This window comes from Genypterus blacodes, unplaced genomic scaffold (assembly GCF_046128005.1).
Source record: "Genypterus blacodes isolate CSIRO-AG114 ecotype Tasmania unplaced genomic scaffold, CSIRO-AGI_Gbla_v1 ptg000003l_1, whole genome shotgun sequence".
Classification (NCBI taxonomy): domain Eukaryota; kingdom Metazoa; phylum Chordata; class Actinopteri; order Ophidiiformes; family Ophidiidae; genus Genypterus; species Genypterus blacodes.
The window spans coordinates 10,045,001-10,057,800 of NW_027466817.1; the positions used below are offsets into that span (position 1 = coordinate 10,045,001).

The window sequence follows — 12,800 nt, forward strand, 5'->3', positions numbered from 1 at the left end:
GGATGACAAAACAACTATTTTCAATACCATAGTTTTTAAATCCCAAAATTAAACAAACTTTTTGTATCAAATAAAACTAATAAATGCAATAGATTGTCATTACTCTCGCCTTCATCTTGCGTGTAACCACTGATGAAGGAGATGTTAGATTTGGACAAACAAAGAATACAAATGCAATCCTCCATTTTTGTTGTTCCGGGTATTTGCTGCAACCCTCACACCTATGGAACCCCGGGCTGGAGCTTATAGAGCTTCTTGGCTTCCACTTCTTCCACTGCTTCTAATGAGACTGAATTGTGATTTTAGACTGCAAGTTCAACTGCCATAAACGCTGTGCGTACAAGGTTCCTAATGACTGCCTCGGGGAGACCATTGGAGGTAAGAGAAGACATCATTCATCTCCAGTGTGTGTGTGTGTGTGTGAGTGTGTGACTCATGTAACTGTGCTTGTATTTAATCAAAGAGATGTTTTCCTCAGCCGCATGTTTCCGCTGTCAGAAATAGGTTATTTTTTTAAGAATGTCCAATATATAACTCTAAACTCACTAGCATTCATAATTTTTTATCTTCCCAGACAACAGAAGTAACTCTGGTAAGTATCGTCAGTACTAACACGTCTTACATCAGTGCATGTTCAAGTACTTAGTCGTAGTTTAGACGTAGTTGTCATAGTTGTAGTGCCGGCCCTACATACTGTGTTAAGGCTCCAATGGTAGTTTAATCATTTAGTCATTCAAAACAGATTTTGATTGCGTAAATTAATAATCCTTAGAATTATTGAGTTTAAAGCATTTAACTACTCAATCTTACTTTTGATACACAGGCATCGGTCTGTTTGATTGAGGCTTAAGATGCAACAATGTTAACAACATGCATGCCTCACTAGATCACACTTTGTCGTGTAGATTAATTAGTTTGTGATCATTTTCACAATTTTGTCATTTCATTCAGTCATATTTATTTATCAGAATTTATTCATTTATTCTATTTGTTTTATAGTTGTTATAGTTTTATATTCTAAACGTATTGATAGTTTTTTAAGTTTTATATCTTTATTTATTGTTAATGTATTCTGTTATACAGTATATGTGTTTTATTTCCACATCTGATAAATTTGAAATAAAACGCAATGCTGCAAGACCAACTATGTAGTCTGTCATTAGTAATTCGTACCTAGGTTGAGAGCGGTCAAAGTCTCTTTAGGGCCCCTAGAATGCTAGGGCCAGCCCTGTGTAGCTGTAGCATAAAGTGGAAATTACTTTCTGGATATATTCATTTCAAATCAGGTCACACTCCCGTCTCGTCTTCTTTTCCTAGACATGTTGAGTCCAAGCACGGACCTCGAGGTGCCCATGGACTATAGCAGTGAGTACGATGCTTCGGATAAGTCTTCTATGGACGACTCGGACGAGGCCTGCAGCATCCCCGGGTCCTTCTCACCTGAAAACAACCAGGATGGATCCAGCGGGGACCAGAGGTGAGGCAGATGCTGATATTTCGAGAGAAAGAAAGAAAGAGAGCGGGAAATCCACAGTGCTGAGTAGCAAACACACACATTGACCTCTGACCCATTGAATTCTGTCCTTCCAGTGTTTACATCCCGTTAATGAGGGTGGTCCAGTCGGTGAGACAGACGACTCGGCGTTCCAGCACGTCTATTAAGGAGGGATGGATGGTTCACTACAGCAACAAGGACACGCTGGTAAAAAAAGCTTTGTGCCTCATCCCTGTAATTGGATCATTTAAGTCACTTCTGTAAATCTCTCGAGGTTTATCTTGGAACATAAATTACAAGTGATAGAACATTTGGGGTAATTCATTAAACAATCCTGGTAATTACATGCAATGCGATGATTGAAGTTCATTCCTGAAGCTTATGTTATGGTAATAAGTGCACTGGAGTTCCAGCAACAACGCATTGTTGTGAGGTGTGTCCAAAGGAAATCAACATGATAATAAAGCGCTACATGCTTACTCCGGTGTCAAAGCTAAATGGACAAAACACAAAGGAAACCTAACTTCTCTGATTCAGAGCTGTAAATCCTCACAGAGGAGGCACAGAATGCTGAAACTACCCAGAGAGGCATCCATACACACTATTCGTTGCTTGATTGGCCACTTACAACTTGTAGCGTAAGTGCTAGCCCCTATACTGGCGTCCGCATTTTACCAACCATCTTTCCCCCGTTAACATCTTCAGCAAAGCAAACAGCAAAGCCAAACTGCAACTGTGCCCCTGTGTTTACAAAATCACAACCATGTGCCTGCTTTAGCTTCCAGTGATGCGACTTGCTAGCTAGCTGCAAGCGTGTTCCATATCTTGATTTGAGCTCAAACTAGCTAGCTTATGTAGGCTTTATGTAAATCAGTGTTTCATACTAACTGTACTTTTAAAGTGAGTAAGTAATTCATAGTCATAGCAAGAGGTACATGCTGTGTTATATTTTGCGTTTCATGTATACACCCCCATTGTCTTCTAGCTTCTCAAACTTTATTGTGTTTTGTGTTCTTCTTCACTGCTCGATTTCTTCTGCGACTTAGTTGTGTAGTTTTTAATTTGCACAAAGTCAAAGCCATGGAGGACAGCCTGGTCAGCCTGATTTGTCTCTCCATCGCCCCTTTACTGTCTCTCATATCTCTCACTGTATTCAGAGCTGTGGCCTTCATCTTTCAGAACTCTATGTGTGTGTGTGTGTGTGTGTGTGTGTGTGTGTGTGTGTGTGTGTGCGTGCGTGTGCGCACGCGCTCTCATGTTTGTGTGTGCTACAGGTTAGTTGGAGAGTTAAATCAAGGCTGAAAACTGAAAAGCTAAAAGCCCACTCTGTCACTCTGTGTTCTATTATTATGGCCTCTAACACATCTCTACTTCTGTTTCATGGTTGTTTTTCCTCTCTGGCTTCACTTACACTCTGTCCCTGTCTATCTCTCCCTGTCTCTCCATGTCTCTCCCTGTCTCTCCCTGTCTCTGCCTCTCTCTCTCACACTCAATCTCTTTCTTGCTTTCTTTTGTTCTCTTTTTCTTTTCCAACATCTTCCAGCTTTTAGTCCTCCTCATCTCGCTTCTCGTCTGGCCGCTCTTCTATGCACGCTGTCTCTCAGTTACAAATACGTCCGTGTTGGTCCTTGAGCCCCTGACCGTTGCCCTTCTCCAACCTCACCCTTGATCTCACGGCTTGCCCTTGTTGCCCCCCTCTCCATCCCACTTCAACCTCCAACAGAGAAAGCGGCACTACTGGCGCCTGGACTGCAAGTGCATCATCCTTTTCCAGAACAACACCTCCAACAAATACTACAAGGTAAGTGAAGTAGATTTATAGGTCAGCACACATTAGTACGATGTGAGGGCATGGCGATGTAGGATAAATGAGCTCATCGACCTCCTGATTGAGCTGATTGATGGCCAGATTAATTTCTAGCAGGTCAGGAGCAGCTCGAGCAGCTTTCTTCAGTACTTGATCTGATTTCCCAATTTCTCAGTGAATCTGTGGCCAGCAACATCCTCAGGCTACAACACAACACCAAAAAACAAGATCAATTAAATTAAGGACCACTTACCTCTCATTCTCTCTGCAAACACACAGATCGTACTGTCCATGACCTCCAAGACAAAACAGGTTTTGTGTATTTGTGTATCCAAATATCACATTCAGTGTCTCAAAGCGCTTCACAGGCCCTCACATCAATGGTTTCCAACCAAAAGCTGCTCTGATACAGAATACAAGTTAAGTATAATCCCTAAAAACAACGTACCGGTAAACACAATAGAAAAAAATGCACCAAACGAATGATAAAGAGACAGAAGAGACATCACGATACAGCAAAATATGAGTAAATACAGTACAGGACTACATATACAATAGTCCTGAGTAGAGCAGCTGAAGTCCACAGAGATATGGATTCTTTCCTTCTTTCTTCTCCTCCTTTAACAATAATATCAGACAGAAGTAGACTAGCACCCCCACCTTGTAGATGAGTTGGCATGTACAGTGTGAGCATACATATCATTGCAGTACATGTCAGATAAAAAAGAAACAATCTAATGAAACCATACAGTGTTTGCAGTTGTGCTTTGATGTTTCAGCTAATTGCTCCACTGTCCCCCTGCAGGAGATCCCTCTGTCTGAGATACTGGAGCTGCGTCCTGCCGGTAACTTCACTCTCGTCCCCCCAGGCACAAATCCCCACTGCTTTGAGCTCATCACAGGCACTATGTGCTACTTTGTGGGCGAGGACCCCAACACACTCCCCACGCTTACTCCCAACAACCCCCAGAGTGTCCCCCAAACGCCTCCCTCGCCCAGCCAAGTGGCGCCCAACAGTGGCGTGGGGCGTGAAGTGGCCAAGGCATGGGAGAGCGCCATTCGCCAGGCGCTTATGCCCGTGATCTTCCAAGACGGACCACCAGCTGGGGGGAATACAACTCACAGTAAGTTACGAGTCACCAGCACTTACAGCCAAACAGGTTTAACCTACAACTATAAATGAAGCGTGTGTCTGTTTGTGTGTCTATTTGTGTGTGGTTGCAACAAGCACCATCCCTCCAATTGCCTCTTAACTTGCCAGAAACATTGTTTAGGGGTCTGATACTTGTGTAGGGTGCTTTATTTTGTTATTTGCATAACCAAATTATAGAACAGGTAGACATGAACAGAATCTCCCTAGTTCTTCCTAGTTCCAATACATTACATGGCATCATGAATGATGTCACGAATGATGCCACAGTTGGTGAAACACTACTTCGAGAACATGTTGGAGAGCGTCTCTAAAGCGAAAACAAGCCAAGTTCCTTTCAAAAGATAAACCGTTTGCAACATGCCAAAGAAAAATCAACAGCCACTCTTAGCAGGCCACATTACAAAGTGCCACAGAATGGCTCCAGTGAACCAAACTCCACAAATGTCAGGTAACAATCACCTAACGTTAACGCTACGTCATGTACAACCTGAAGCTGGGTTAGGGATGAAGAGGGTGAAATATCAAGAGGAAGATTTTATAGACGCATCAGCAAGAATAAGTGAAAGGTTTCTTTAAAGATGAGGAACGTGATGTCATGGGAAAGCGCCCAAAGGATTTGAGGGTTTGATACATAATTGTGATTCAGACCAAATGTGGAATCCTACATTCAATTACTTTACACATCACTTTACTACTTCATATCACTACGCCAAGAGCTGCCAGCATTCCTAGCCAGCTACAAGTTAGTGTTTCCATGCCAAGACGTGACGTTTTCTAACTGAGGAGCGACACGATAAGAACTTCCTGACAGATGTTACATTCATGATGTGGCATTTCACAATCAATGGAAATCTGCTATTTATCTTGAACTACTACTTAGTTTGTCAGCTATAAGATGTGTGTCACTCTGTTCTGTGATGCTACAACAAATTCATTACATATGAGTTTAAATTACAAGTATAGAAACTCTACAGAATGATCATCACGTCACAATTTTACTGTGTTGTATTTTCAGGACAAGCTTCTGTCAGCATTTCTGTGTCCAACAGTCAAATACGAGAGAACGTGGTACGTTTCAATTTGATTTAGTAAATGCTTTATCCAATCATAAAACAGTTAATAGCAGTGATGTAGATAATAATTGATTTATGCATTTCTCTTTTTCAGGATATTGGTTCAGTGTACCAAATCTTTGCAGATGAAGTTCTGGGATCTGGGCAGTTTGGAGTTGTTTATGGAGGTAAATGACTTTAAGATCGTCCAAAACTGAGTTGAAGTACTTCAAAAGACGTGAAGAATACTATAGACCATTACGAACTCCACATTTACTCATGTTAAACTCTGTCCTTCAGGTAAACACCGGAAGACAGGGAGGGACGTAGCTGTGAAAGTAATAGACAAGCTTCGTTTCCCAACCAAGCAGGAGAGCCAACTGAGGAACGAGGTGGCCATATTACAGGTAAACACACACACACACACACACACACACACACACACACACACACACACACACACACACACACAAAGAGGTTATTTTCAATACCGCAATAAGGACACTGTTGTATAAGTTGTGTTATGATATTCTTTCTTGTTCAATTGTTTGTATCTGAGCAAGGAGGGAAGAACAGTTTTCAAAATGAAGGTATTGGGTAGTAAAGTAGTTTAATTCTACTATGAGAACAGAGTAAACACGTTTTGCAGACAGTGACACCGTGTTATTGGACAGTAAGTAGATTTATTTGACCACTGATAATAATGTGGTTTTATCAGACTATTTGAAAACGTCAATAGCAGTTTGTGACCTTTGCCCTGTAAGAGCACAAGACATGTTGGTCTCTGCCTGCACGTGTAGTTTATAACCAGCAGATGGAGACAGAGGTACAATAATCTGCCATAGTGTTGTGCATTCGTCACCGCAGCTTCACTTCCACTTTTTGGGCAAATAATTCAAATGTATTAATATTTATGCAACTCATAGTGGGTTTGAGAGACATTCGATTGAAACTAACAAAAACCATATAAAAACAAAAGACTATGGATATTGAAGGTCACCATGAGGCAGCGAGGGACTTTAATTATGTCCATTCAACATAAAAGCATACCTCCTTCTTTGTTTTGCATGAATATGATTGAATAGTTGTGAATTCAGACTCAAACCTATAGCTTAACACGTGTTTGTGAATATCTTTTCTAATTCTCCTGTCACCATGGAGACCATAAAGACCAATGCATGCAGGAATAAAATTGAAATACTTAAAATAAAGGATGAAGTTTGTTGTAATAGTTCAAACAAGGTTAGTAAATGTGAGGAGGAGAAGTCAGTCCTTTTGCCCAAACTCTTCAAAATTATACATTTGTCCCCTTTTAATGCTTTCTGTGTTCTTTCTCCCATTCGTCCCCTGGTGCGCCCCCCACCCTAGAGCTTACGCCACCTGGGCATAGTGAACCTGGAGTGCATGTTCGAGACCCCGGAGAAAGTGTTTGTGGTGATGGAGAAGCTGCACGGCGACATGCTGGAGATGATCCTCTCAAGTGAGAAAGGCAGGCTGCCTGAGAGGCTCACCAAGTTCCTCATTACACAGGTGTGTATGCACCCTGTCAAAGGAGGGGGGGTGTTGACACGTATTGAAGTGTGTGTGTACGTTTGTGGTAATCATTACTCTCAATGACATCTGTTCAGAGTCATCATAGTTCATCATACAAATTTAATATGTCATAACGTGACAATTGAAGTGTGTTTTTGTATGCAGTTTGTACGAATCCACATCCTGTCTCTGCGTGTGTGTGTGTGTGCGCGTCTGTCTGGGTGTGTGTGTGGGTTTTGCAGATTCTTGCTGCTCTGCGACATCTGCACTTTAAGAACATTGTTCACTGTGATCTGAAACCTGAGAATGTGCTGCTTGCCTCTGCTGATCCCTTCCCTCAGGTATACACAACACACACACATACACACCCACACACACTCATGTCAAAAACCCTTTTATATGCAGCTGAATCTAAGCACCAGCAGTATGATCACACAGGTATTGTCTTCATCCTCTTTATTTACTTTCTCAGCCCTCAAATCCTCCTCTCTCCTCTCTCCTCTTGATATTACGCAACACCTCTCCTGCTCTTACACTCTTATCACCCCGCCTCCCTTATTTGTCTTCCTCCTCTGTCTTCAGGTGAAGTTGTGTGATTTCGGCTTTGCCCGTATCATCGGCGAGAAGTCATTCCGCCGCTCTGTGGTGGGCACCCCTGCCTACCTGGCGCCGGAGGTTCTGTTAAACCAGGGCTATAACCGCTCACTGGATATGTGGTCTGTTGGCGTCATCATGTACGTCAGCCTCAGTGGGACGTTCCCATTTAATGAAGATGAAGATATTAATGACCAGATTCACAACGCTGCCTTCATGTACCCTCCAAACCCCTGGAAACAGATTTCCCTTGACGGTAAACACAACAGAGGAGGAAGAGGAGCATGTAATGGTGTCGTTGTATGCGTGTGCCTGTGACAGGAAGAAAATGAGGAAGGCTTAAACATTGGACAGATAAGACATGACGGGGCATTACCAATCCAAATTATTTAGTACCTGGCTTATTTGTGATAATTTTGTTGTTCTGCAAAATGACAATTACTGTATATCATAAGCTAATGACTTGTCACTACTTCACTTCACCGTACGACAAATTATTAGAATTTATTCACAAATGTGCTGCATTTGGAAATGAACATTTGCATTATGGATAATTTGTTATCAAGACCGCCAGTTAAAGCTTTGCCTCTTTACTCTCTATTACATCACATTACAATGAGCATTATTAATTAATCACAGTTTTTAGGTTTGTATTGATGTCATGCAGTATTCACGGAGCACTAAATACATTTAATCTGATTAGTGTGTTAATGTTCTTATGTGATGCTAAAGGAAAACCTGTGCTTTCATGTGTTCACAGCCATTGACTTGATCAATAACCTGCTTCAAGTCAAGATGAGGAAACGCTACAGTGTGGACAAAAGCCTCAGCCATTCATATCTACAGGTAGCACACATAATTGAGCAGAAGCACACACACACACGCACGCACACACACACACACACACAAACACACATGCGGTTGTTTACCTGCACGGCTCCTTTCAGCCCCAACATGACCTTCTCTCAGTGGTCACCCCAAATGATCAGTTAAGTTATGGACATTTTGTTAATTATGACTGTCGTACTAGAACCCGAGAAGTGAAAACAAAGATAATTTATTTGTTCTTCTTGCAATCCGCTCTCGTTTTCATCGAATTCCTGCAAAACCAGCGGGTGACGGTTGCTATGAGACACATATTGTAAAGCAAAGCCCCAGACGTGTCATTAAGGGAAAATTGCATCACACAGCCGCATTCACACATTCACACATTTCGCCTGTAAGTGGTCTTTTGTTTAGCGTTTGCCCTGAAAGAGGCATTACTATGGTATTTCCTCATGTGTGTTGGGGGAATCGATCATAAAAGGTCATACAAAGATTAAGACCCAATGAAAGATGTCATCGTTCTGAAAGTTCTAACTGTATTTGGCTCACATGTCAGGATCGATCAAAGTCACATCCAAGCCTTTCAGTTAATGATACAACATTCACTAGACCCTCTGCTAGCTGGCATCACAATATTAAGTAAATGCAGTTTTGGTAACCCTGGGTTAACTGAAAAATATTAAACAAAAAGGTTGCCATAGAAACCAGTGCGATCGGTAGCCTTTTCACCTCCCTTGCAGCTCGTATTTCTACCAGCAAACACTACCATCCAACATCAAAGTTAACTTTAGACAAAACTTAATTCTCAACTTAACTAAAACCAGAGAGAAGAATGGGCCTTGAGCACACACACACACACACACACACACACACACACACACACACACGTGTTCCTAACAATCTAAAATGATTACGGGATGATGCACTATAAACTTCTTGAAAGCCATTTCTTACTGGCTAATTTCGAGGCTCCATAAGTGAATTTCCTCCCTCTGTTTCTTCCCGGTTGTGTTGTCTCAGGACTATCAGGCTTGGCTGGACCTGCGAGAGCTGGAGACCAAGCTGGGTGAGCGTTACATCACCCACGAAAGCGACGACAGCCGCTGGCAAATGTTCGCCCGTGACCACACGCTGCCTTACCCTTCTCACCTCGTGCCCCCTCCTTGCGCCATGGCCTCTGACGAAGAGGAGGCCGGGGAGGATGCGGATGTGCAAGGCCTCACCGAGAGGGTCAGCATCCTCTGAGCAGATTGAGGACTCAGGCCCTGGCTTGTACAGGAAGGAGGGAGAGGGGGGGGATGGGTTGCGGACTAAGAAGTCAAACTTCACAAATTCCCCCCTTTTTGTGATTCTGAAAATCCTTGACCTCTGCTGTTTTTGCTCCTTTTTAACGGTTATAATCGGTGAAATCATGTCAATAAAGAAGACGCGTCAAATCTGTGCCACATCCTGGGGCGTCTGGATCGACAGAATTGGAGTCAAATGTTGCCTAAGAATTTTCCACAGAAGAAAAGCCACAATTTTAATGTCATTTTACTGCGCTGACTGGAATTGCAGTCCCATTTGTGTTTTCAGTAAAGACGAGCTCACTCACCTTCGGTTATGGAGGTTTTTTTCGAGTGACAACAGACGCTTAGAGTCCAACCAATCATCATTCACAAGTGCATTCCCTGAAGTGATATACTAGATTCACTATACAATTACTATAGGCCCCATAGTAACTGTACTAGTTTGGAGTTGACAGTATACCACATTACCCACAGCGGTGCATTGCTGCTGTTGTCGTCAAGCGGTGACAGTGAATAACTTCAAATGTGCCTGTATATATGATTTTATATACCAGTGATGAAGACGGCGTATCTGACCTTGACCTTTCCCTAGGATTTACAATGTAAATGCATGTGGATGGGCAGGAGTTGGGGGGCACGTTAGGAGTTTGTTGGGAGATTTGGGGGTGTATGAAGTAGGTTTGATTACTATCTGAAGCCGTCGTGTCAGTACATTGCATGTTTCTGTGAAGTAGCTTTACTTAGACAATATAAAACATAGTAAGCATCTGATGGTCTCCTTTATGTATTACCTGAAGTTTCTGTAGTGTCAAATATGTGTGTAGACTGTGGATGACTCTAGCCTTTGTTAACAGAAAATACAAACCTTGAACAATATCCTTTTTTTGCCAGCACAGTTTCATTCAACTTCCTGTATAATTCAACCGTACGTTACAATTTTCTGCCATGTCATTGAGAAAACAGACAGACCTAAGATTGATATGAGGTGGATATTGTTTGTTTTCAGATTATAATAGACGCTGTTGTAAGAGTGTTTCTGTACTTCAATCGCTATGGAGCTCTAAGAGCTCGAGGAGCACTCGAATGGGAAATAGATCAGTGCTCTTCACCAATCATAACATTTAGATGTACTTCTTCAAGTAGATCGGGTTGGGCACTAAAGAGCACAGATCTATTTACATTTTCTGTAGTAGCCCTCATAACAAAATTGAAGTCCGTATTGAGGGATATTGGTGCCCCATTCTCCAGATCTCCCCTGGCCCCCCTCAGACCTTCAGCTCCACCTCTCGACTCTGGAAAGTTGAACCTACATTTCTGAATTCATTTGAATTCATATTCACAAAAATGAGCAACAGCCATCAGGGGACACACAGAAATTTTTACCCATAATCCACCTCTCACACTGAGCACCACAGTGGCTGTAGAGGTGGACCAAATCTATTGTTTCAATTCTATGATGAGTGTTCTTCACCCAGCTGCTCTGGTGAAAGTGCACACGCATTCCTACTACACTCATCATCATCACCAAAGGACTACACATGACCATCTCTCACGTTTGGGTTCATTCTCTTTTTCTTGTCAATGTGGGCAGGTTGGTCACCACTCACCATTCAGCTCCACTTTGTCAGGCAACCATGAATTGCTGCATAATGTGTAAAACGAAACAAATAGCAGCCAAGTGATCGAGCTGCTTCACTACCACATTAAAAAAAAAAAAAGTGTGAAGGGGAACTGGAAGCTGTGCAGAACCAAAGGTAGCTGCTGATTGGCTGATGGTCGGTTCACTTAAGAGGGACATGGAAACTGTCCAGGCCAGGGGAAGTGAAACTGTATCATGAGAAACAGGGCACTAATTTCTCACAGAATGAGCAAAAAATCTGAAGTATACACATTTCTTCACTTATTTGTACATTTAGATGGATTATTATAGGTTGTTGAAATGAATAGTCACCATAGATCATTCAGACTGTGTGCGCGCAAACAAATGTAGAATTGTTTATTTGATCTATTGACACAATCTGAAATTTTACGTTCCAGTGTGAAGCTACCGGACATAAAGGGCAAGTGATTTCATGTTTCCACACCCGGCGTAGTACACAAACCTCAGAGACGTCCCAGTGCTCATTTGTTTTCAGCTTCAGTGGAGTCTCTCTATAGTAGCTCGGCCTGAGCTGAGAAGACAAACACTGAAGTAATTGATTTCACTCTGCAGGCAAGATTCAATTTAGATTTGTGGAAACGTGATCTAATTGAATAGAGGGTACTCTGAAAAACATTTTAATCAGAGTTCTAGCTGTGAACTCAATGTCAACAAAGTACTCTTATCTTATAGCCCCGCTCAGTAATAATTGATATTGCATTTTGTTTCAGTTATTTGTGACCCATGTATAAGTGTAAGACAGTTTTCAGACCTCTTGCTCATTTGTTTTTGTCCGGCTATTCTGACTAAATTGTTTGAGTGCAGCATTTACCGCTTGTTTTAGTTCGAATGGAATTATGACTTTCCTAGCCCCTGAGCCGCCTAGCCTCGGTCCATATGTGTGTGGCAGCAGAATGCAGAATTTGACTGCCAAGACAACCAACATACAACAATAACATGTTCATCTGAAGACATTTAAGGTAAGTTTGACATTTCACAACTGTTTTCGCAGCATCTGTTTGATTTTCTTTGGCTAATCAAAGGCAGTGGAAGCTTGTAGTTTTTAAGAGGTAGATTAATGTTCTATGCATTTGATGGTTTTGAGTAGCAAATATCCAAAGAGTGTCTAATTTAAAACAAACTGTACCACAGCTGAAGTTCAGCATTTTCCTCATGCAAGTCTCCCCCGGGAAGTAGATCAAGCAATAGGTCAACTTTGTTGTCTAAATCAATCATGATTTGTGAATTTGATTGCACTTTTGCTCATCAACCATTCTGTCTGCAGAACTAATCAAATGACGATAGCCATCACTTAGCCATAGTAAATCCCATTAAAAACCCATACCTGCTGCCCAGTTTGCCCTTTTGCACTCAGGCATAATGCATTTTGAATATCTCAAATGTGAAATTACA

General features: G+C 41.9%; 1 protein-coding gene across 2 annotated transcripts in view; it reads left to right on the plus strand.

Moving 5' to 3' along the window:
* prkd2 (protein kinase D2) overlaps window positions 1-10,624 on the plus strand; it is a 34,055-nt gene extending 23,431 nt beyond the window's left edge. Inside the window, exons 6-19 of one of the 2 annotated variants that reach the window (XM_076141473.1) lie at window positions 307-378; window positions 575-592; window positions 1,318-1,477; window positions 1,591-1,702; window positions 3,219-3,296; window positions 4,108-4,426; window positions 5,471-5,523; window positions 5,623-5,695; window positions 5,808-5,914; window positions 6,876-7,037; window positions 7,283-7,381; window positions 7,623-7,890; window positions 8,395-8,480; window positions 9,480-10,624. In XM_076141473.1, the coding sequence (XP_075997588.1) occupies window positions 307-378; window positions 575-592; window positions 1,318-1,477; window positions 1,591-1,702; window positions 3,219-3,296; window positions 4,108-4,426; window positions 5,471-5,523; window positions 5,623-5,695; window positions 5,808-5,914; window positions 6,876-7,037; window positions 7,283-7,381; window positions 7,623-7,890; window positions 8,395-8,480; window positions 9,480-9,704 (1,832 nt within the window). In that variant the 3' untranslated portion in view covers window positions 9,705-10,624. The remainder of the gene's footprint in view (window positions 1-306; window positions 379-574; window positions 593-1,317; window positions 1,478-1,590; window positions 1,703-3,218; window positions 3,297-4,107; window positions 4,427-5,470; window positions 5,524-5,622; window positions 5,696-5,807; window positions 5,915-6,875; window positions 7,038-7,282; window positions 7,382-7,622; window positions 7,891-8,394; window positions 8,481-9,479) is intronic. The other variant, XM_076141479.1, reaches the window with a different exon arrangement.
* The last annotated feature ends 2,176 nt before the right edge of the window (window positions 10,625-12,800 follow it).